This window comes from Manacus vitellinus, unplaced genomic scaffold (genome assembly GCF_001715985.3).
Source record: "Manacus vitellinus isolate BGI_N305 unplaced genomic scaffold, ASM171598v3 scaffold_11_pilon, whole genome shotgun sequence".
NCBI lineage: Eukaryota > Metazoa > Chordata > Aves > Passeriformes > Pipridae > Manacus > Manacus vitellinus.
Genome location: NW_021938895.1, coordinates 314483 through 340448, shown reverse-complemented (window position 1 = coordinate 340448; position 25966 = coordinate 314483). Strand labels below are relative to the sequence as shown.

Genomic DNA, 25966 nt, shown 5'->3' with positions numbered 1-25966 from the left:
CCTGCCATGGACAGGAACACCTTCCACTAGACCAGGCTTCTCAGAGCTCTATACAGTCTGGCTTCAGAATATTCCTAGGTAGGAGGCAGCCACAACTTCTCTGGACAACCTGTGCCAGTATCTCACAGTAAAAATATTTCTTCCTAATATTCAATCTAAATGGCTTCTTTCAGTTTGAAGCCATTCCCACTTGTCCTGTCATTCCAGACCCTTCTAAACAGCCTTTCTCCATCTTTCTTGTTGGCTGCCTTTAGGTTCTCAAAGGCTGCAATTGGGTAACCCCAAAGCCTTCTCTTCTCCAGGCTGAACAATCCCAATTCTCTCAGCCTTTCCTCATAGCAGAGGTGCTCCATCCCTCTAATCAACTTATTAGCCTCCTCTGGACAGGCTGGTTAGAACTGCCAGAGCAAGGCTTATGGGTTTGTAGCATCCACAACCAGAGCTTCATCTACAGCTGAGGTTCCATGGGGTGACTGTAATCTCACCAATGAATAAATAATCATATTTACAATGATATTGTTGCATGCTTAAGTCTCATCATATGATTCTTGAACCTTTAAAAATTAACGTAGAGGGCAGCAAGTTAGAGACATATTAGTCTCACTGGGCAAATCTGTCTTTGTTTATGAAACTAAGACTTGAGTACCCAATGCAATGAACCAGGACTAAGTTAAGCTGTGTCTAAACAGCATGGTATTGAAAAAAATATGAGAGTTCTCTTAAAAAGCCAAGAACAAAATGCCCCATGCCTGGAAGTGTTCATGGCCAGGTTAGATGGGACTTTGAGCAATTTGGTCAAGTGGAAGGTGTCCCAGCCCGTGACAGGAGGGTTGGGACTCGATGATCTTTAAGGTCCCTTCCAAGCCAAACCATCCTGGGATTCTGGGATTGACAGAAGTGAAAAAATCCAGCAGTATCAAATACGTGCTTCATGGTGCAAAGAGTCTGAAAGTCCCCACCTTGTCAACAGGTTGACAAGCTGTAGCCACACACCATAACCTCCCTCCAGTGACACCCTGTCACTGCTTTTCCCTCTCTGCAGCCTGGCTTTGCTCTCTCAGGTTTAGTGTATAAAATCCCACCTCTTCCTCACCATTCAGGAGGATGCTTACACCAACACAGTCTATGAGAAGCCAGAGTTCATGGAATCATTAAGGTTGGAAAAGACCTCTAAGATCACCAAGTTCAACCAGTCACCGGGTCCACCATGAGTTCTTCCACTCTGTGTTCCTAGGATCGCTCATTCTCCTCTAATAAATCAGTTAACAGTGATCAGGGGAAGTACCATTCCCTCAGATCCTTAAGGAGAAAGCAAGGAGGATATTTTTATATTGCAGAACAGAGTGGGGGCTGTTGTGGGTTGAGCCCAATGACAGCATCATTGCTGCTTCCTAAAGCTGCAAATCTGCACCTGGGAACCTTTTAAATGCCACTTAGGCTTTCCAAGTAGGACATGAGGAAGGATGTAAATGGTGTATTTTTAGAGGCACCCCATTGCACAGAGGTGAATTCCACCCTCAGGGCCTATCTAATGGTCTTTGATGTCACTAAGAGCTTCTTGGTTGCTCTGGAAAACAGCTCAGGCCTTGAAATTGTGGTTTCCATCCCCCTTTGTTACTGACAACAGTAACAGTTTCCAGGTATGGTGCATCTCTGAGTCAGTGGCTGTTCCTGGAAGAATGAAAAACAAGGTGTTTCCTTAGCAAGGGGTTCAATGACATGATCTAATCCAGACTTTCACAGAAATAGCTTGCAGAAAATGAAAATCTTCAACATGATGACAGCTGATCCTACCCTACCCAGAGATTTTCTGTGATTTTCATTGATCTCACATGCATTAATTATGAGACACAGATACACAAAATGGAAGAAATTCAGGAACACACAAATTTTCCAATGGATTTTGACAGATTGGTAAGAAAGGGCCATTTGAAAACCATTTTGGTGTGGAACATAAGAAAAACCAAAGTGCCTTGGGAAGTGGATCAGCTACTTCACAGTTTCTCTTATGCCTGCAGCCATAAACAACTGTTTTGCATGAAGACACAAATGACCACACAATGGGTAGCACAGGGAAAGTCCTTTCCCCAAAATAAGTAATTAGGGGCTGACTCAAACTATTTAGCACAAAGATTTAAAAACATTCCTGAGCCCTGTTGGCAGTAAACATAATCAATATGACTCTATGAAAACCCATGAAGTACACTAACAAGTGGACTGAAAGAAAATATAAGTAGGCTGCCTTCAATAATAGCATTTCCTAGTTTTTTGGCTTCATAGTTTTGCAACCCTGAAAGAGCTTCCAGGGAAAGGAAATTTCTGTTTCAGGTTCTGTTTTCAGGTCTGGGGTCCTGGCTCTGCTTACAGATTTGTTTGTCTCCTACATACATGTTCCTACTTGATCCCTGTAACCCAATCATCCCAGCTCTTCCTTTTGCCCCCCTTTTTTTATTCTTTGTCTCTGGACATCAGCAAGGGACACCCTGAAAGCCCAGGACCTCTGTTCTCAAGGACTATACCAAGCAGTGCAGCTACCCATGGTTACTCTGAACCCCTCATCCCAAAAAAGATTCCCTGCATCCTTGGGCTAAAAAAGTCTTTCAAGCATGTAAAATTTTCACAGCATTCAGATGTAATAAGTCTCTAGGGAGCAAGTGTTTTTTTTTTTTCTTTTTTCCCCCTAAATCTTATACTATTTGTACTTAATATGTTTTTACAGGCATGAAGGAACTCCTGCCTATAATCTTTTTACAGGACAGGTAGAGTCCCATGCCCTGCAGAGCTGTGAAGGGAAGGCACAGTATGTGAGGATATGAAACAGAGAGGAGAATGGGGGGGGAGATGTTGTTAGAATGGTATCTCTCAGACAGAAGGGGAGAATCTAGTTTGTGAAATCACAGCTCAAGAATGTGGCAAAAAGCTGCAGTTGACAAAGGCCATAAGTATATTCATCAAACACGGGCTGAAACATTTTTACAAGGAAAAGAAGCAGCGCTCCCAGGCATGCCATTTATATGTCACATTTCAGTCTAGAACAGATATTTTTGCTGAGTTGCACATCTTTCTAAAAAAGGTTTGATAAAAGAAATGCTGACTGCTCTGTAACTGCTCTGTAATCATGTGTGAGCCTTGAAACACAGGAGTGAGAAATTTCCCCATTCGGAGATATCTCTGCAAGCCTACAGTTTCCTCAGTTTAAAAGAACAACACTCTGGGGTGTGATGCTTGGGGTGTGAAGTCCTCATATGGCGAAATGTTGCTCTGCAGAAACAACAGAACACTCCTTTGAGGGGGGAAAAAAGTCCTTCTGCACTTGAGGAGAAAAGCAAACAAATTCAAACACAACTTCCTTACATGGTCCTTATAGAATGCACTCATTTATCTCATGGGGGAGGTCATGACTAAGCAGTTAAAATAATAAACTTTAGGTCACTGAGCTCTAGGGATTTACTTTTAGAGAAAGACAAACCAGAGTTGCTTTTCCCCCATGAAGATATTTCTATAGTGGCAAGCGACCACTTTCAGCAAACCATAGTTTGAGTCTGAAAACAGGGCTACATTTCATTGTACATATATTTTCTTCAGACAAAAAGCTCACAGGTATGGCAGAGTTTTAATGTGCAGACATACAATGCTGAGAAGTCACTAATGACTCCAGCAATGACACAAAATGCCTTTGATCAACAGCATTGCTGTATAAAACACCATAGCATGCCATTGAATGGAAATCAGGCACAACAGAGAGCTATTATATGAGATACAGTACTCCAGCATTCATCTCTTCAAACAGAAAACTTCAAAGAAAATCAAAATCAGAAAATGAAGAACAGAGTGAATTCCACCACTGGAAAAAAAAAAAAAAAAAGAAAAAAAAAAGAATAAAAAAAAAAGGAGATAGAAATTGCCGGAGGCTACATGATATCATGTCAATAGCCTTCAAAACAGCATTCCTTTGCTTGGAATTATAACACATTCTCCTTCCACCCAGAGCACGCTGCATCAGGAGTGTGTCACACTGAAAACCATAAACCAAAGCCCTGAAAATCCGAGAGCTTTGGGAAGCTAATGCCACTGTTGGCTGCTGGAAGGGCATGACTAATCTCCTGCAGCTTGTTTTGCGAGATGGTGTGACTGCTGAAGCCTGATGCATGTGAGAAGTCCTTGTGGGATGGCTGCAGCTCTGGAGGATGAACCTCCAGAGATTAAGTCACGAGTTGTGGCAGCCTGAGCTGAGGATTTCCAGATCAGGCTGGAAGAGACTTGTATCTGCTGGGGAGCCAGACACTGAGTGGACTTATAACACATCAACACTAAAAACCACTTTAACGTGAGGGCCCCACCCCGCTGCAAGTGAAATTCATCTTTGTACTAAGAGTCTATCAAATCCTGAAGTCTCGCCAATGCTTTCAAAACAAGCCAAAAGAAAAAAAAAGAATAGCTTGGTACACAATCCCTTGGTGCACAATCCCAGTTTCTAAACTCTCCAAATCACATCCTCTACGTGTCAAGCATACACTAAACGACGGCACAAAAACCTGGTTTCTAATATGTATATTTTGCTAATAGAGGTATTTTTAACCTTTTCAAACTTATAGAATCATAGAATATGCTGAGTTGAGAGGGATCCACCAGAGTCCAGCCCATGAGGCAGCCCTAAAGATGTGATTTTGCTTATTTTGTTAAATAAGCAAATTAAAGCTTTCATTAGCTAAATTTAGACAGTGGCCCAGTTCTTCAGTGAACTCTAGGAATCCACGTTCATTCAGAGATTTTAACAATGTCAGACCAAAATCTTCCCCTGCACTTCCTCATGCTAAAAACAAGCGCTGAACACCTATTATTTGCTTTTATAACTCTAAAACTGTTCTTTGGGGGCTGAAAGGACTAACCCAGTAATGCACAGCATACTAAAAGTAGGCTTTCAACCTGAAAATCATTATAGATGGCTACCAGAAGAGAATTTTAAGTAACCAGAAGACAGCAAGGGGTAAAACACAGCTGCATCTTTCCAGGAGTGAATCACAAAAACTTATTTGGGTGTGCAGGGCAGCATAAAGTTTGGGTGGTTTGTAGGGTGTTTATTCTCACAAGAGCAAACTCTCACTTTTTTGTAGCCAATTAGAGTCAGTCTCATTTTAGAAGGTCATGCACAAACCAGTGGAAATGGGAACATCCATAAAATGCTACAATTAAAGATAAATTTAAAAATTGTTGATTTCATTTTAAATCTTGGGTCCAAACACGGGGTTGACTTTCTTTAAACTGGAAGCTCAAACACTTGTGGTGGCAAAGCAAAGCGTGAGAAATAGACAAAAAATTCATCTTGCCTGACTGCATTTTAAATGCCTTTATTTGAGAACAAATCCAGGGCCCTTATCCCAGCAGTGAGGACCACGGCTCTAATTTAAGGGCCTGCACTCTGTTGACTCCAATGACAGTAAGTGCCTCAACATATCCAAGCCAGCAAGATTGAGGAGGGAAAGCAGTAATAAAATAGAGGGAAGATGATCAGAATAGGTAGGCACACAACAGAACAGTATCCTCTCAATGTAGATGGTATGATAGATAGCTTGTGTTTGTGTTCATGACCCACAAGGATCATCCAGTCCAGCTCCTGGCCCTGCACAAGACACCCCAACAATCCCACCCTGCCCCTGAGAGCATTGTCCAAACACTCCTGGAGCTCAGGCAGCCTTGGTGCTGTGCCCACTGCCCTGGGGAGCCTGTTCAGTGCCCAACCACCCTCTGGGTGGAGATCCTCTTCTTAATATCCAACCCAAACTCCACCAACACACCTTCATGCTTGTTGCTGAAAGGAAGAAGATTTACAGTGTGGCTCTCCACTTGTCCTAGCAGGCAGTGCATTTTCAGTTTCCACTTACCTCTTTCTTTTTAATCCATTATGCATTTTGTTGTGGGGTTTTTTTGACCAGTAAAGCCCCTCTGAAGAGCAGGGACAGTTTTATTGTACACTCTGGAGCACCCTGCACTGAGGAGGTGATTTAGAACTGGGAACTCCAAGGGTCTCATCCTGCTGCTCAGGCATTCTGGTTTTGGGCAGATATTATTGTCCTGGCCCCTCAGTTCCATTCCTGCCCATGGTAAAATGCAGATTGTATTTAATAGCCCAATCTTTACCCTGCTGCCTCTTAACTAGTAGCCACCAATATGTTAGGGAGAATCCCTGTACCTCACCCAGCAGCACAGACATGCCCCAGTTAAACTGACCAAACAAACACTGCTCTAAATTCATGGGACATTGCTTTTGACCCCAAAAGCTGTAGGGTCATGCTGCACAGTGCCAGGCCAGAGCTAATGAGCTTTGTCTCTCAGGAGAGCTAATTAGTTCTGGTGCACCACCGTGCTGATGCAGCAGTGTTGTCTCCAGTCCCAGAACTAGATCAGTTGGGCTGGACTGGGCTGGGGGCAGAAATGAGCAACGCTCCAGGCACGGCTTAGTCATGAAGGGCCTTGTGGTACGTGACAAAGGCCATGGTCAGCATCACAGGGCAGCTAGAATAAGTATTTTATTGAAAGGATTATAGAATCATGGAATTGTTTAGGTTGGAAAAGACCTCTAAGATCACTGAGTCCAATTGTTAACCCAGAATAGCCAAACCCGCAACTGACCCATGTCCTCAAGAGCCACATCTACACGTCTTTTAAATCTCTCCAGTGACAGTGACTCCACCACTGCTCTGGGCAGCTGTGCCAGGACTGGACAACTTTTTCAGTGAAGAAATTGTTCCTAATCAAAACCTCCCCTGGTGCAACTGGAGGCTGTTTCTTCTTGTCCTATCACTCGCTCCTTCGGAGAAGGGACAGCCCCCCACCTGGCTCCACCTTTCTGTCAAGGAGTTGCAGAGAGCAAGAAGGTCCCCCCTGAGCCTCCTTTTCTCCAGGCTGAGCCTCTCTCAGCACCCTCAGTCACTTCTTGTGGTCCAGACCCTTTCTCAGCTCTGTTGCCCTTCTCTGGACATGCTCCTGTGCCTCAACTTTGCAGGAAACACAGAGGAGTTTTATTCATAGGTGAGTTGCACTAAAGGACCATCACAATCTCAGCATCCAGCTTCCTCTCTCCTGATCTGATCTAAACAACAGAACTCCAAACTCTTGGCCAAACCTATCTATTTATTCAATTTTTATTCCCTGCTTCTGTGTAAGTTGTGATTTACCATTGTGTCTCTTCATATCTGCACCTGACACATGATTTTGAAGACTGAAATGTTCCTGGGCTTTTGACAATCATGGGCTGATATTGGTGAACTGGATATAATGTGATACACAAGAAGTTGAGACAGATGTTCTGGTGTAGTCTCTGGCCTTGTTCTTGGAGAGCAGGAAAAACAAAATATGCCAAAACATGTGTGCAAAATCCAACCATGGCAAGAGGATCCAAAAGAGAGCAAAGCATATGTGAAATATCCTACTCTTTAATTAAAGGTCAAATGTAACAGAGGTAAGAATGGGGTAGGAACTGAGCTGTCTGATAGCTTAGCCAGGATGATCCTGGAGTGCTTCAAACAGCACAAGGTATCATCCTATAAACAAATGACTTGAGCCCTGGAGCTCTACATAATACCATCATTGAACTAGTACCTAATCACAGTTATGTATTATAGCCAGTGAGATGGTAGAACTGGGAAAAAAAACACACATTGTGGTTTGGTTTTTTTTCAGGAAAAATGGATTTAATCAGAAAATATAAATTATCTACTCTTCAGTTCAATGTGACTTCCCCCCAGAAGTGAAGAAAAGCATTTTTTAAAAAAGTACACAGGGGTTTTGGTGGTTTTTCTTTTCATATTAACCAGAAAATCAAAGATTAAACTAAGTATTCATTGAAGGTTGATCATAATTCTTAATGTAACCTGAAAATATATATATCTATTATTTTAATAACATAGATCAGAGAAGCCCTAACCATGAATGAGGTTCCACACAAAAATACCAAACCAAACACTGCCTTCCACAAAGGCCATGAACCAAAAAGAGGTGAAGAGGAATAGACATGGTGCAGTGTTATCCCCATTTCCAGAAGTGGAGCTGTGGTAGGTAGAGTGACTTGCCCGGTTTCAAACCACTGAGGAGGAGTCAGTACCAGGTCCTAGAACGTGTCAGATACCAACCACACAATATTCATAGGATCATATAATCATTATGTCTGGAAGAGACCTCAAGACCTCATCTAGTCCAACTTCCTCATCAGAGCAGGGTCAGCTCTTATATAAAATGGTTATCACAAGCTTTTTACTCCAGATTTCATTGCAAATTGCCTAATGTATTCACCAGAATTCAGTTTTCCTGCAGTGATGTTGTAAGCTGAGCTGGGATTTACATGTAACTCAAGTTGAAATACAGACATGACCTAAAACATCTTGGAGGCATCCACGGCAAATGGTTTGAGAGATTATCACTGATAGTGGGAATTACAACAGGAAAATAAACTGGAAGGTGGTACCATTGTGGAACTGTAAAATATGATCCCTGCTCAAAACACAGAGAGATGGGTCAAGAGACAAGCTCCTTGTGACTTGGTGGTTCTGGGCCTTGCAAATTCTCTGCTCCTCAAACAAGGTTCATGAACATACTTCAGCTTGAATGACTGTGTGTGTGTTTGTGTGTATGTAAATGGAAAAGAAGTATTATTCTCTTCCAAAACTTACATTTTTGTACTGTAGTCAAGATTTCCATGTGACAAGGAACAAGTGTGGTGTCCTGCACACACTTGGATGCCCACTAGTGCCAAGGAGTCCATGTTACAACACAAATATACTTCCTAATGCAGACAGAGCCCAGCCCTTCTACAGGAACTAAACACCTTTCCTTCCTTACGTACTAGGTAGGATGATGACATCTTCCCCAGGGCCTGGGATGCTGCAGTTGGATCCACCCCAGCCTTTTCCCACGTCATGCCATGTCTCTGGGTGTGACCACTTCAAGACAGCATCATAAGGATCTACAAAACAGGAAATACAACGAGAGAGTTATAATATTCAGTAGCTGGAAGAATTACCATTTCTTTGATAATCGAGCATCTGTGACATTATCATCCTCCTGTCACTGATGAAGCAACATTAACTGCTCTTTGTTATGTTCCGTGCTTAAAGAAAGATGCTTGATTGAATTCCCGGGGCATAGGAATTTCCACAAGTTCCCAAAGTATGAAAGATTTTTTAAAATGAGTGATCAACTCTTACAAGCTTGTTAGCACTCAGAAAAGCAGGAGTCTTCCCATTCCAAGGGGTGACTAAGAGCTGCCTTGGAAAAGAAGCTTGACCAAGGCATGTGGCAACTCCAGCTCATTCCCCAAAGATTTCTTTTTCAGTTAAATCCAAAAGGGAACTCCTGAGCCTTAGGAAAATATTGGAATAAATTAAGTTTACAAAATGCCAGGTGCTTGACTTGCACTTCTGTTTTAGAGAGCTAACAATCCAGGCTTCATAAATTAATTGCCCCTAAGTTTGTTCTGCCACCAAGAGAGGAAGGAAAGCCTTTAAGGGGAAATCTTGCACACTAAGTTTAGTAAATCCTAAAGTAATGCAGGCAGGGCCTCCCTCTGGAGGCCTCTACAAGCACCTACTTCTGTCCTACCACAGTAAAAGGAATTTTGGCATTTTTTTTCATTGAGGAAGGCTTAACTGGGTATTGAAAACACAGGAGTAAGCTCATGCCTAAGTGTTGGAGGCTGGACCCAGTTCAGTAACATTGTGGAGTAGAAAAAACATCCATTGCCAACACAGGGAAATGCAGAGAAATTAAATCGTTATGGAGTTCCTTAAGGCTGGGTCTGGTTTTCCATCTCTTGTTTTTTCTGGGGGAAATACTCTGCAAAAATATCTCTAAATTCACTTAAAAGACTATTGTTATTAATACATAGCAAGGTAGCTATGCAATTAATACCAAAATTTGGAGGTTTCCCTTGCCTCTGGTGTATTTTTCTGTCTGACTCAACATGAAACTCTGCAGTAATGTCAGACCATGAAGCACTAAAATAGTCTGTAGTCTTACATTCTCCATGACCTTTCTGATCTGCCATGGTATTTCTTAGTAAAAGTTTATAGTCTTTTATACTGTGGAATCACACATTTATCTTGAGCAATGGTAGATATGGCTCAATGAAATGCTTAAATGAATACCAAGAATCTCTCTTGTGTTGATAGATGTGCAAAATATTGAAGTAAAAAAACAGCAATTTATTCCTGAAAAAGCCATAAAAAAAGAAATGGTGTGACTCCCACATCAAGCCTTTCTGACACAGACTGTCACCCACCTGGGGTAGGTAAAGCCACTCTTTCCTTCTCTTTCAGTGTGACCTGAATTAAGTCAGCTCCTGTGACTGAACACAGAGAATTTTAGGGAGTTACAAATGAACAGACACAAAAAAATCATACTAAATAAATTGCTACACATGAATTCCTGACATCATTATCCATTTCATACAGAAACATTTTTTTAAGAGCTACTACACACGTTTTCTAAGCATTTTTTGTCCTTTTTTTTCTGTGCTTTGAGAAAGGATTAAACAAACACATTTTAATTTACAGACATGGAGGGTCTCAAGACAACTCATTAGAAATAGCTAAAAGAAAACATTCAACAATCAGAAATTCTAGGCTGGAACTGGAATCTCATTTATCCCACTATAAATCCACAGCAGTTCTACCAACACAGGCAATATCACACCATTGAATGTATAATGTATTAACTGGCTCAAGAAGCGAATTACAGCTTTTGTTTTGTAGTCAGGTTTTGATTTTTTTTTTGCCCCCAAAATCTGGTATCTGAAAGAGATGCTTTAATTAGTCAGACTTTATAGACTGGAGACAGGGCCCCTGTGTTCTCTGCCGTGAAAAGGGGTCAGAAGCAATTATCACAGTTGTAACCTTTGTGCCCGAGTATTGTCAGCAGGAGAAGGGCCAGGATAATGCAAATCAAAGAGGAGCAGGAGAAAGCTGCTTCAGACCCAGCTCAAATCCTGACTCCTCTTCATCTCCAGTGGCATATAAAGGCACTTCCTTTCAGTCACCAGACTGGAACAACCATAGGTTAAAATAGAAACACTCTGACAAACAAATAAATCTCCTGTCCTCTGCCCAACCCCTTATGGTGACCCTAAAATGTTGTTGGAAGATTTTTTGGTGGGATGTAGAAGAGTTGTATCAATGAAGCCATTGTCAGAACTTCCCTCCATTCTAGAACATGCCAGGAACTTTCCTGTGTGTGTCTCAACCCACCGGGGGGATTTCATGCCATATTGTAATTTACTTACTTTATCTTTAAACAAGTCTCTGCACTTTTAAATTGCGAACCCCGTCCTTCCCCACCTCCCTCCTTTTCTCCCAGTGCAACTGAGCAAATTTAAAATAACTGAGATTCATTAATTTTAACTGTTCAATAAATTAGTATGAATAATCAAAAAACTTGATTCTTTCTGATAATTACTATTTGATGTCAGTTGAAAGCACTCGATTGAGTTAGCAGCATATGCTCCTATGCCAAATGAGGCTTCCATAATTAAATAGAAACTGATTCCATGAGGTTTTTCTCATGTCTGATTAATTAGTAATCAGGTGCCTCAGCCCTGTTCTTCAGTGACACCTTCTCTCCCAATGGTAGCTGGGATCTGATCCATACATCAGTCAAGCCAATCTGCCCCAAATCATCACACAGAGCTCACAATGAACAGCATCATGTCCATCATGTGGACACAAGGTGAACCTTTGAGGAAAAAGAATGACATGAAGACTAATTTAGTGTCTTTGGCACAGCTCATGTGGCTTTCAGGCAATACACTTCTGTGCACTTTTATGGTTACAGGAGCCAAAGCTGGTACATCAGCCTTTGGAAAAGGAGAGAACCAAGACTTGACATTGTCCTTTTTTGGCTAAATATATTTTGTCAGGTTTGTTGGGGGTTTTTTTCTTACTTTTGCAGGCATTAGACTGAAATTATCTAATTAAGGATATTTGTATTGTTCAGAGAAAATCTGTTCTAACTAAATCCTGAGGAGACATAAAATATGATCAATACGGTATATAGACCTCGTAAAGAGGTTCAATCCCCTTTCAATCATAGTGAAGAAAAGAACCATTAAGACTTAACTCAGTCCTATCCAGAGTCAGGGTAACAGCAAAAATTTCTCATATTGGAAGTGTCATCCCACCACAGAGTATAAAAATTCAAACCATTTTAAGTCATTTATACTCTCCATGAGCGCAGGAATTGGGGCCAGAATATTCCACAGAATTCTTCACAGCCTTGTAACTTGCAACAATTATTTATATCAATGGGGTGCAAAGTGGAATGGTTGTAAATCAGTCATGTTTTGTTGCCATTTCCCACAAATACTCCTAAAAACTGACCAGAAAAGATAAAGGCTTTGGGATTAATCAAGACTACAGTGGTATAGTCCTTCTGCTTGTTTTGTTTTGCTCCTGAGTCCGTTATCACTGGGTTTTACAGGACAGGAAGAGATACAGGCAATACAGATGAAGGACATCATTAGTAAACATTGAATTAAGGTGACTCTTCTCAAAATGCAGTTATAAGGCTCCAGGGTTTAGTTGTATAAAACCTTTATAAGGCTCATCAATTTTCTGCCTTATTACAGCTCCTCCTGGATGTTTGGGCTGTGAATCATAAATATAGGCCTTCTGGATGATAGTCCTGGTAACTTTCTCCTGGTTCAGGGCTCCTTGAGTGAACATGAAGGAGGAGCAACTCAGTCTTTTATCAGCTTTGCAGTGACTCGGAATTTTGCCTGTGGATATTAGGAAGGGCTGAAACGAGGATAAATGGCTCCAATAGCCTGACTTACAAATAACAAGCAGCTCCATGCTATTTAACATCAATTGGGCTAACATCCATCACTGGGAAATCAAAACTTTTTAGACAGCACAATCAACCACACAGTGAGACACACCTCTAGAAACTGGAGAACCAGGGAGACAGTGTTTTGTCATCCTCTGTGAGGATCTGTTACAGGAGATACCCAGAAATACGGTATAATGGGGACACCAAAGTGAGAAGAGATGTTAAAAAAATTATATATATACATATATATGTATGTATGTATGTATATATATGTATGTATATGTATATACACACATATACACTTGGACATAGATTCTTGCTTACAGCAGATTAATATTTGCAGAGGCAGAGGTGAAGGCATGAAATTCCTCCTGCAGACATCACATAGTCAAAATAGCATCCCTGACAGGATCGTAAGGGCATTTCATCATCTTATTTCTCTAACTGCTACATTCTCTGGTCTCTCTGCTTCCATGCCAGAAGGGCAGGAGCTCGCCCACCAGGAGAAGGTTGTTTTTTCTCTGTGTGTCTATTGCAAAAATTGAGCAACTGAGGGTGTTTAGCCTGGAGGAAAGGGATCTCAGGGGGGACCATATTGCTTCTACAACTACCTGGAAGGGGGTTGTAGTCAGGTGGGAGTTGGCCTCTTCTCCCAAGCAACTTGCAACAAGACAAGAGGAAATGGCCTCAAGCTCCGCCAGGGGAGGTTCAGGTTGAACATCAGGAAGATTTTCCTCACTGAAAGGCTGATCAAGCATTGGAAAGAGCTGCCCAGGAGGTGGTGGAGTCCCCATCCCTGGAGGTGTTTAAGGAAAGACTTGGCACTCAGTGTTCTGGTCTGGTTGACAAGGTGGGGATCAGTCAAAGGTTGGACTCGATGATCTTGGAGGTCTTTTCCAACCTAAACGATTCTGTGATTTTGTGATTACAAAGGGCATGTCGTTACCAAGAACTGACATTTCATTCCATGGAGGCCACTGAGCAGCCCACATCTGGTCAACTGGCCCTTGAAACAACTGATATGGGGTGAGTTTTATCTGGCTGGAAGAAAAGACCCATCCCTGCACAACCAGTCCTCTGTAAAGAATTAACTCCATTCTTTGGGTCTTTAACCTTGGATTCTCCTTTACCCCCAAGGAATAAGGCTGCAGATAATATCTGTGTTTATTTATTTTCTGTATTTTAATATTAGAAACAAACATTCTTAAGGGCCTTCTTTTCCTCCTATACAAAGCAATTACAGAAACCCACAGAGCCTAATGGAAGTGAGATCATTCTTTAGGAATCTAGAACAGACAATAAGTATAATCAAATTATTTTTTAAGAACTATGGGAACTGTAAACCTGCTTCTGACACAGCAGTAATATGATGTTGAGCCTCAGGCCCTCTTAACAATTCACACATGAGTTACTTGCGCAGTCAACGGGATGACCCATCTCCATAAAAGTTGTGTCTACTGAAAAATGTACTTGGGGTAAATAAAAAGTTTGATAATCCTTTCAGTGATGTTTTCAATAATGTTTGTGTTCAGCCCTTCATTTTAGAAAAATTAGAAAAAGCCAAGAGAAATCTGGACGTGCAGGAAGCCAACTCTTTGTTTCATTCCAAAAGAAATTGGTTCAATCATTTCAAAAGTGAACAAGAGAGAATCAACATCCCTCTGGTTTTTAGCCAGTTCCAGTATTGCCCAGAGACCTTAACCAAGGAGCAGTACCACACTGTGGCACCATATGCTGAAATTTGTAACAGACTTAAAAAAGCTAATAATGTTATTATTGCAATTTACGCAGGATATTTCTCCTAAAACTATCCCAAATGTCCCAGTGTGATGTTTCTTTTCACCATTCTTGTTACAATAAGTAGTCTTTTTTTGATGCAGCATGGTCACATCATGTTTCACGCTCCTCAAACATGGTTGAGCCATAACCCATCAGTGTTTTGGAGAGTCACACACAATTTCAGGGCCCATCAGTGACCTTTGAGGAAGGTTTCTTAAGGCTATGGGTGCCTCAGAGAAAATCAGAGTGATGCTATGAAGGCTGACCCATGTCAAAGCAAAGCTGATGATGTAGAAATGACTGGCACGGGATCCCTCAATCTTCCTTGTCTCCCCTTCATCCAGCATCCAGCAGGGCCATGGGGTTATATGTCTTCAGTAGCAAATCCTTTAAAATGGTCTGAAAAGACGATTTTCAAAGGGACTTATGGGCTGGTTAACAGCTTCATGTGCGTAGGTAGCAGTGACTTCTTTGTTAATAGGATCATTACCCACATAACAGAAACATTCTCCATTGTTATTATTTCTCCCCATTCAGCACCCTCTGCATTCTCCAGTGCCCAAGCCTAATTTGCAAAACTCTGAGCATCAGTGCAACTTAACTCCTTTAATCCCCTCCATACGGTCTATTTTCTCGCCTTTTGTATTAGACAGACCTTTTTGCCTCCCCCAAAGATAAACAAACACTTGCATGACGCCAGGCAATTTCGGATGGAAAGGGCATGGAGAAAGCCCGAGCCCAAACGAGAACTGCTGGCCAAGGTGGCTTCATTCAGCTGCCCACTTCGTTTGAATAACAATATCTTCTCAGTCACGGGGTTTTCCCTCCTCTTCTCCCCCCTTTTCTCCCCGTGCAGACGTGAGTAAAAGGCTGTGTGAATTCAGGAGCCTGCTTGTGAATGAGCCGGCATCTGATCCGTATTTACCGACGTTAATTTTGGATGTAATGCACCCCTGCCACTTCCCCACAGTTTGCCCTAAAAGGCTTTCTGACAGGCACAAAAGCGGCGGGTCAAAAGTAAGTTGACCCCTGCCAGAATGTACAATTATTGCAAAGAGGTGGTAACACCAGCAGCTGTCGAAACCCCACCGGCACGGCGAGGAGCTTCCAAAAGTCGCGGGGATGACTAATAGGCTGGAGCGCTCCCCTCCGCCCTGCGAGAGCCCGCGACTTCGGGCAGGAAGAATTATGGCCCTCCCGAGCAGCTGCAATAATTGTCTTCCCATTGTCCCTCGGCCACCCCCTACAAGTGCCCATTGTGGGCGCGGAGTCAAGTGATTATATGCTTGGGCTGATGCTGTTTGCGCCCAGCTGCCCGACCGCTGACACACGAGCGCGGAGAGGGGGGACCCGCGTCTGCTAGACGGGACTCCGACATACCAGACCTTTTACATAAGTCAAACAGGAACAAATGACTCTTTATCGGCCCCTTCTCCCTTTGAAGTGGCGGCTGCTTATAGGCCCTTACAGCTTTTCCTCCTTAGCCCGAGCAAACATCCTCCTTTTGATATGCTACATGCTCATTATCTCTGCCCCATTTAATGATTTTTGATTGAAGGGTGGCAGCGCGGTTGCCAAGAGGGTAGTTAAAGAGGCTCCACGCAGGCAGGACAACAAGAAAGGCTTTCCTTGTGCAGCAGCCTAAATTTGGAGTTTCTTAACAGTGTGTTCTTGTTCTTAGCAGCAGATAAGGGCTGAGCGTGAAATTCTTAATTAAGCAGTAAATAGAGAGTGGGGTGTCAGCAGATGCAGCCTGTAGCCATGGAGACCAAGGCTGATGAAGGAGGGAGCTAAGACTCCGCGCCGGCCCGGGGCTCGGGCATGACTGACAGCTGAAGAATCCGACAAAGCTTGTAAACGGGATTAATTAGATGGCTAATTATTTCATATAGCTAAATGTAAAGAAAATATTTAAAAACACCACAAAAAAAAAAAAAAAAACCAAACAAAAAAAACCAAACACCAGCTTGCAGAGTTAGGCAGGAAGATGGTGTGAAGGCCAGACCTTCAAGTGTTGTCCTCTCTGGGTAGGTGGGTGGACTGGTGGGTTTTTTAAGGCCAGAAGGGACTATTGTGGCTTGACCTCCTACAGAGTGTGAATCTCTCCTCCTGAGGTTCCTAATAGCTTCTCTCAGAGCTGGAGCATATTTCTCTGAAAAGATGGCCAAGCATCATCTAAGGACCCTGAGTGATGGAAAGCCCACCACATGCCATGAGTCTGCTCTGCTGCCTAATTATCCTCACCCTCTCAGCCTGCACAGCGGAGGCTGGAAGGGAAATGAAATGGCACACCAGGGCTGGAAATCCACTCACTTTGTTTCAGACTTTCACCCTACACCAACAGCATAGATATGAGGTACCCAACACTGAATTACTGATCTCACTCCTATAAAAGCCCTCGCTGAAAATGTTCGCAGCATGAATTATACATATTAGGTGTTTTCATAATTTTCCCCTCGTGTACTTTGGATGATTGTTTCTCTATTAAAATGAGAAACAACAACAAGCTCTTCAAATAATAAAAATCAAGAAGAAAGGAGAGAGAAGGACAAGAAAGTATCAGTGATGCAAGAGTGACATATCCCAGTCTTCCCAAGACTGTCATCTCCTCTATTTTCAACAGCTGAGGCCAAGATACAGATGTCATCTTCTGAGCTTTCCCAGGCTTCCCTGACAGTGCAATTCAGGATATGCTAACTGAGAAGCAGTCAACTTTTATATTTGAAAGAACAAATTTACACAGTTAGTAAACTGAAATAATAAAACTTTTTTCTCCTTTCAGTGGATACTTGTTATGAACTTGGGCAAGGCTTAGACTCAACAGCTAAATTTATAGTATACATAACTGTACTATATCTAAACAGGACCAGGACACAGAACTAGGACCTGGACCCCAATATACTACATGGTTATATTGCTGGCCAAGTTCCTGGCAGAGCTTCAGCCCAAACTCCCAGATGGTGACCAGTATGGTTTTGGAGTTAGCACAGGACAAAGATCTTTCCCAGTTTGAAGCTTGGACGTATCTAGCCTGCTTTGAGAGCTAAAATGTTCAGCTGCATGGACACAAGCTGTGCAGTGGCAGCTGGCTGCAGGACGAGAGGTGGATGCAGGATGTGTGATCCTCAGACTGAGGTTAAGGTGTGGGCTTCCCATTTCTCCAGAAAAGTACACAGGATGATTTTCATTGTTCCCAAGCTCAGGGGTTTGCCTGTCCTCGTTCCAGCTGTGTTTTCTTCTTCATTGTCCCAGTGATTGTTCTAGTTGCTCATTCCTAAAGAGATCCTACATGAGAAAGCAATTTACGTGCCATCTCATTAGTGCAAATCAAGGGAAATTCTAATGGATTAGATGAGTGAAAAATTTTCTTACTGTAAAAATCATCATCTTTACTTTTGCTGTGTAACCATCATGAAGGATAAGCTTTGCTTCTCAAAGACACCAAAATATTTTTGTGATTCTGGGTTCTACTATTACTAATAAAAGCAACAATCATTGCCTTGCTTTTGACATACAGAGCTTAGACCCTTATAAAATTATTTTCCTGAGAATGGAAATTGTGGAAAATGTCCAAAATTTAAAAGTATAAATGAAACTTGAATAAGTATCAGTAAAATATCTGATTTTTTTTTTTTTTAAATGACCACCACTCTTCATGATCTAGCATACAAAGTCAACATATTCAATGCAAAGATCTAGATGTCTTTGGCACTTTCCAGTCCTAGGAAAAATTCTCTCCCATTAACTCTATTGCCTTCAGTGGGCTCAGCTTATTTAGATTGCCCGTGATTTATTGATACATGTGACATAGGACCAGCTGACATCAGAGTGGAATTTAATGCCTTTACCTCTCAAAAAAACCCAATTCCAATACAACTGATATCTCATCACCCGCTATTTATGATGCATTCCTTTTGTTCATAGATCAGGCATCAGATTGATCAGTTAGGAATGGACCTGATGTGCATTTATCTATTTGATTAACACTTTGGAGGAACTCTCACCAATTGAAAGGCCAATGAAAGATGGCCTTTTGTATATCTGGAGTTCAAATTAAAAAAGCATCAGCTCTGTGACCATTCTTGAATAAAAAGGGACATTGCAATCCTTGTATTGCACTTACCCAAATAGGTCAACTTCCCCAGTCTGCTGTCAAGGTACCAATCACAGCTCCTGTGTTGTCCATATGAAGGCAGAGATTGGAGTGGCTCTCCAGTCCTTGTCCCACAGGACACCACGACCTCAAGATGGGCAGGAAGATCCTGGTGTTCCACCAGCAAGTAATTCCCAGTCTTGAAGCTGCTAAATGTCACTGAATACTAGAGAAGAGGGAACCAAAATAAACACACCTGAGTCTGTGATTAAAGCTCCATGGAGTGCAGTATAAAGGGGTAAAGAGGATAGTGCTCCTCACAGGCAACATATTCTTTTGCAAAATATGTGTTGAAAACAAGAAGAGCAACATAAAATTAAACAGAAGATGATGGTAAATGCAGAAAAAATCAACTCCCCTGGTGCAGAGGAAAAATGTCTTGTGAAAACCATACTTCAACATGTGCTAATGCAGTAAAAATCTCCATGATTCCTAAGCACCACACTGAACTTTCACCTAAGATATCTGAAATCATTAAGAGTTCAAGGCCAGGCAGGACAGGGCTTGGAGCAACCTGTCTAGTGGAAGGTGTCCCCGCCCATGGTAGGAGAGTTGGAATGGTCTTTAAAGTCCCCTCCAACCCAACCCATTCTATGATTCTGTGATCTTCCTGATCCAATTTACTACTGAGAGCTTTGGGTCATCTTATCTAAGCCTATAAATAGAGAGAGACTTTCTCAGTGCATTTAACAAATTTTTTCTTCTCTCTGCTCAACCAAAAATACGAAAGCATGATTATCTCTTCCAGATACAATTTTGAAATTATAAAGCATTCTGGTGTTACCTGGAGCTGTTTGCTGACCAAAGGGTTGTCAAATGTCAATGTGTAGGTCTCTTTATCCAAAAGGAGAACCACCCAGCCATACAGGTTTGATAAAGTATCAGGGACATAATTGACTGTGGTTGTCTTATTCCTACTGTCAGTCACAGTTAAATTATAGGGAATGTCTGGAGCCTCTTTTCTGCAGAAAACAAACAAACAAACCAATAAAAAACCAAAAACTACATTTTTACACTGAACACTGTCATTTTGCAGCCTTTACAGTTCTATTTTTATTTGAATTACAATAGTTATGTAGGATCTGTCTCAGAATGTGACTTCATTTGTGTAATTCTTTATAAATACCATAAGAAATAATCTCTATTTCAAGTGCTGTAAAAAAAGAAAGAGAAAAAGAGAGACACAGATAGAGGGAATAAAGTCAGAGAGGAGCAAAGCAGAGCAATGGCAACAGTCAGGGTACAAACTCCTACACTGTCAGAGTATTTCCACATCCATCAGATTCATGGGCCTCAGGTTCAGCTTTTAGGATTTTCATGACATTTGACAAGAGTTCCTGGTTAGCCTCATCCCAGGCTGAATGGGGCTCTGAGCAACCTGGTCTAGTGGAAGGTGTCCCTGCCCACAGCAAGAGGGGTTGGGCTGGATGGTCTTTAAGGTCCCTTCCAACCCAAACGATGCTGTGATTCCTCACTCACATTCGAGTGATCAAAAGTTTCACTGAGACTGAAGGCGCCAAAATCTTGTGTAATTCAACAATCTGCTCTTTGTCTGCACTACGAAGCTGGGGCTGCCACAGACTACGAAAGTCATCACAGACTGGATGAGGTTATAGTGCAGCAGTTCTTCTGAGCATCTAAATGAGAACTCAACCCCTTTTTTGTTAGGACTTTGCACAAATTTTGTCAAATCTAGTCAGAGAAAAATACCCTCACTGAACACATCAACAGTAGTAATGATATCAGAAGTGGCCATGAGCCCTTTTGATTTAAGGCCTCTGGAGACTCTTCTCAGTTTTGGCATTTGTGCTGACACTAAGCCTGAAAAATCTCCTCTCTTAAGCATACCTAAAATGCTATTTCTCATTATTTGGAGTATCACCCTACAACTACACATCTCATCCTATTTCCCAACCTTCCAGACTGGACAGAGCTTATTTATCCAGGGCAGATATTGCTAAAACTCATGTTATCCTGCAATTTGCCTGTCTGTATTTGCAGTTTATGGCTGGGCTTTTTTTCCCCCTTAGTGCTTTGGAGACAATATAATATTACAATAAAAGTCATCTTGCAGATATTTTTTCTTTTTTTTTTTAACCAGTTTTGAGATTATTTTTTAAAAAAAATTTGTTATTCTAGTGTCACTTTGGTAAAGGGCTTTCTGGTTACCCAGAAACATTCAGCAGAGAAGCAGCAATAGCAAAGAGAAGCATGAATCAGCAAAGAATCACTCAACCAGAAGATATTGGCAGACCAATGAAACTGGCTGTAAGGAGTTTATAAGGCTTAAACAGCTTTTGTACAACTAATAAACCTCCTCTTATAGGCATTAACTGGACCAGGATATTAGGCTGCTAATTAAGCAAGTAAACGACAACAAGCACATTATTGCCACAGTTATCAGCACCTGCACAGGTATTCAGGAAAACATTTCCAGCAGCAGAAGCACAACACACGTAATGTCGAGAAAAATTAAACTCTCCTGCACATCAGAAATTGCCTTGTTGAGTTACAAAGGTGCCCAACACCACAGCAAGTGACAGAGACTCAGAGACACCCTCTCTGCAACATAAATCCACATGGTCTTGCTCTTTACTCATTTTACTTTTCATTGCTGGAGAAGTCTGATGAGACACTTGGAATCACTTTTATCAGGGGACCCTCCCCAGTACTTCCAAGAAAAGTAAAGACAGAGAAGAAAGCCTGGAAGGGACAATCCTGCTGGGATGCAAGACACCTGACTGATCTGTCAGAAAGTTAGGATACAATTCCACACTAGCCATGTAGATTCACTAGCTAATGAATGGGAATGTGAATTCACTAGCTAGTGAATTAACTGTGAACCCAGTTATGTTGGAGTCCAATGCTGAGAAGACCCTAAATAAACATCTTAAACCAGACAGCTGCCTTCCAGATGGCTACAGTTGAGTGAAATACATCTTTCCCTGCGTGCCTACTTATAAGAGACAAGGCATAGAATCACAGAAGCATTTAGTTTGGAAAGACTTCTGAGTTCATTGAGTCCATCCACTAACCCAGCACTGCCAAGCCCATCACTAAACCATGTCCCCAGGTGCCACAGTCACATGTTTTTTGAACCCTTCACTTATGTCACTGTGTTCAGTCAGGCAGAGACAGGAGAGGGAATCTTCCGGATCTTGTCCTCTCTCCCTAGATTCCAAAGCTAGGATAGACTTTTGACTGCTTCAGACACTCCCAACTTTACTTTTCAGTTAATTTTTCTCACGCTTTAGGATGGAGACACAGAGAACTTTTAATTTGAAAATGCCATTTTTTATGCCAGAAAGCCTTTCTGAGTAAGAAAATTTTATGTGTTATCATACCATGATAGTCTGGCTTCCCTGACCTTCACCTGGAAGTTTGCTCCTGACTCAGGAAGGAAAGGGAGCAGGAGATATTTTATGGCCTGAAATCTCTGGGGTTTTCTTGACCTGGAATGTTGGTCCTTGTCTTCTGCATACCTTGCTCGAGGTGTTGTCACCTACAAACGCTTACCCTACTCCTCACAGACTGTTCAGAACACCGAAACAAAAATTTGGGGAACCTGGAAAACTTTGCCCCTGGAAAATCACTCCCCTGGAAAGGATGTCAGTGTGCTTGTTTTGTCACCTATACGCCAAACAGACACCAAAATGAAGTACCCTACTAATGGAATTGCCAGCCACAATTAGCACCATTTCCATTTGCCCTAAATAGCCAGCGATTTCACTGTGCCCTAAATAGCCACCAATCTACCTCTCTTTAATGCTAATGAAGCAGAGTAGCGCTGGCACACGAGTATTTCTAATTCAGAGGATCCGAGGGAGCCGGCACGCATCATTAGCATGGAGAGCTTCATTATCAGAGGAAAGAGCCTTCCCCTGAACTTCCTCTGGCTTTATTTGAAAGAAACTAGGAGGCAATGGTCTTAATGCAAAATTAACCCTCGCTTTAAACTGCTGGAAGCCTTTACAAACTGTAAGGGGAAAAAAAAGGATGACTCACTGAAAAGGCTGTATTTTTATATCGAAGCAGGTTTCAATTAAGGAGCAATTTGCTTTAGAAATATGGCAGGATTACTGGATAGGGCTTTACAGTCTGAGCCACAATTTACCAGTTGTGACTATATAAACTGTTATGTAATTTAGCTCAAGTGCATTGTGCAGAACTGCTCGACAGAGATGAGCCACAAAGGATTTGTTAAACCAATCAACAACATGGAGTAGAACAAATATTAACTCTCCTGTTTATGTTTACCATTAACTTATTTATCCTGAGGGTCCATATCTGTGTGTATGAAGGCAGGTTCCGTGTTTAGCTCTAAATACTTTCTGTTTGTGTAATAATCCATTATGTTTATCCCTCTCCAAAAACAGGAAACAATATAGCACTGAACTTCAAATGGGACACCAAATGTTTATATCAATGGTCCAGATTTATTGCTGGCCAAAGGGAGGCTAATTCCAAATTATGACCATACCAAACACTTTACAGGTTTAATGTTGGGCCCCAAACCAGTTCAGCTTATTTTAATTTGCCAAGAACTAAGGATTTTCAGCTGTTTTTGGTAAGTGTGTGTATCTTTGCTGAGATACCAAGCTCATGATTCAAATCTGCCTTGCGTTATGAACCCTTACCAGCAGCGATGTTTTTTCATGCATGGATCTTTTTGGAAATAACCAGATATTTGAGAAACCACCATGGTCTGAATTTGAAATAAAATAAGAATCGAGATAGTATCTCAGAAATAGAAACAGTTGTGACTGACAAGCCAAGACGGCTTCATTCAGAGTAGCATCTCAGTTTGCTACCCTTGACTTCCTAACTCCTCTTGTTCTTATAGGAGTTCCCCAGCTCCTATAGTTTACAGGCTGGTCTTTTCAGGACAGTTAAAATCAGATATAAATTTTGAGCTGGAAAGCAGCTCATCAACAAACAGCCCAAATATTTCTGCAGTGCAAGCACAGTAAAGACTAAAGGAGGACAAGTTGGTCACTCCGCTTTTCCCACATCGGGCAGAGCTCAGAAGAATTTGAAGTGGATCTGAAAAAAATCCAGACACAGGTGCTCTGGGAGTGCTTTTACTGTACCTCCATTACTCACTTGCAGTCCTCCACCAGTTAATAACACCTGCAATGCTACATCCAGCCCTGGGGTCCACAGCACAGGAAGGACAGAGACTGGCAGAATGAGTCCAGAGGAGGCCACCAACATGATCAGAGCGGTGGAGCAACTCTCCAGTGAGGGAAGGCTGAGAGAAATGTGATTGTTCAGCCTGGGGGAGATTCCAGGGTGACCTAACTGTGGTCTTCCAGCACCTGAAAGGAGCCCACAGGGAAGATGGAGAGAGATTTTTGACAAGGGCCAGGAATGACAGGACAAAGGGGAATGGCTTCTCAGTGACTGAGGGCAGTTAGATTAGATATTAGGAAGAAATTCTTCCCTGTGAGAGTGGAGAGGCCCTGGCACAGGTTGTCCAGAGAAGCTGTGGCTGCGCCATCCCAGGAAATGTTCAAGGCCAGGTTGGACGGGGCTTGGAGCAATCTGGGATAGTGGAAGGTGTCCCTGCCCATGACAGGGGGATTGGAACAAGATCATATTTAAGGTCCCTTTCAACCCAAGCCATTCAATGATTCTATGACTCTATGTTTTTAGGATTAATAACGTGTTAGGTTATGACAGGGAGTCCCAGCCAATGTATCTGACTCAGATCTATCCAGACCATGAGAAACATCCAACGAACTTGCCAGATTTCTCCCTCCAAGTAGGGCTATCAAATGTTGCCTCAATGGTAAATTTATCTCCCTGCACCCAGAAACACCCCAGGTTATGGTCAAGTTGAGGGCGAGGTCTTGAGGAAACATCGTGGTTTGTATACTCATGAGCCTGTGCAGGATCTGGCTTTGTTTCCCATACAGGTCTATGGGGTAAATGGAAAGGGTTTCTCCAGTGGGAACCAAATTTCTCTTGTCTGTTTTGGTGAGATGTCTGAGATGACAGAAATACAGCACAGTAAGACCTGAACCTCTGAAGCTGAGCTGATGAGTTGGTAAGTGAACAGCCAAGAGTAAACAATTTAGTATTTGCCTCCCATGTTATGGCACAGGAGCCCTGAGAGGGCTGGGTTATGAGGGCAAGTGAGTGTGTAACCTGCCCCATGTGTGAGCACAGTCATGTACACAGGGAGGACACAGGAACAGAGAACACAGGAACAGAGAACAAATGAGCGTGTGCACATTGAGAGAAGAAGGGTGGTTGTCAGGGTGCTTCATAGCAGGTGGGTGTTCATCTGAAGGCACCACAGCAAGTAAATACCAAAGGAAAAGCAAAGCTGGAGCAGCCATTTGAAGTGTCTTCCAAACTCAAAGCCACAGAGGTAGGGGCTACACCATTTCTTCCTCACCAAAGCAGTGGCTGGTTTGCATCAACTCAAAGCACACACGACAGGAGAGGCTGTTAGACCAGATTTAAGAATTCAGGCTGTAAAGAAGAAAGCCAATCTTTTCCTCCACAGCAGACCAGAGAAGAGGAAAGCAATAAAAGGCTTGAACTGCAAGACTGGTACTGAGCAAGTCCCAGGTTTCCACGGTGAGAAATGGAAAGCAAATGAAAAGGGACCAAGAGGAAAACTAGTGTGCCAAGTGTTTGGAGTCCCCTTTGCCGCAAGGTGCTGCCTGGCTGCAGATTATTCTAATGCTCTCCTCTTGTGAAAATTATGCATAATGTGAAGAAACTTTGAAAGTCACTTAATCATGTTATGACAATTTTTTTAATGAAAATTTGTTTTAATATTAATAGAGATTCATAGTTTCATGATAATATGGGTGGCGGTGGCATTTGGAGCAGCCGTATCTTGCCTGCAGCCATGCTGTGCTGTGCCATAACATAAGCTGTGCTTCAGACTACTCAATAACTTTCCCACATATAAATTTATAAAGACTTTTATAAGCTCCAATTACGTTTTTAAAAGACATAAAAACCCTCTTTAAAGGGTGCTTACGTGACACGTTAGTTTAACTTTCAACTGGACTTTGTGAAGAAGGGTTTTGTTACAGCAGTGCAAGCTTGGAGATGGACCCACATTTCCCTGGAAGTTGATGGGTGAAGCAGTTCAGGACAGAGAGTGACAAAAGGTTCAAAACAGTAATTTTCTTAAATTTAAATATAGACTTCTAGTGTTTTTCTCGAACAAACCCTTTTATTCCCCCCAAACATATG

General features: G+C 42.1%; 1 protein-coding gene across 1 annotated transcript in view; it reads right to left on the bottom strand.

Moving 5' to 3' along the window:
- The window catches only part of PKHD1 (PKHD1 ciliary IPT domain containing fibrocystin/polyductin), a 256328-nt gene that overhangs the window by 89847 nt on the left and 140515 nt on the right, over positions 1-25966 (bottom strand). Inside the window, exons 48-51 of the mRNA XM_018088733.3 lie at positions 19533-19710; positions 18719-18914; positions 10274-10339; positions 8840-8959 (exon numbers count right to left, since the gene is read on the bottom strand). Coding sequence (XP_017944222.3) covers positions 8840-8959; positions 10274-10339; positions 18719-18914; positions 19533-19710 — 560 coding nt within the window. The remainder of the gene's footprint in view (positions 1-8839; positions 8960-10273; positions 10340-18718; positions 18915-19532; positions 19711-25966) is intronic.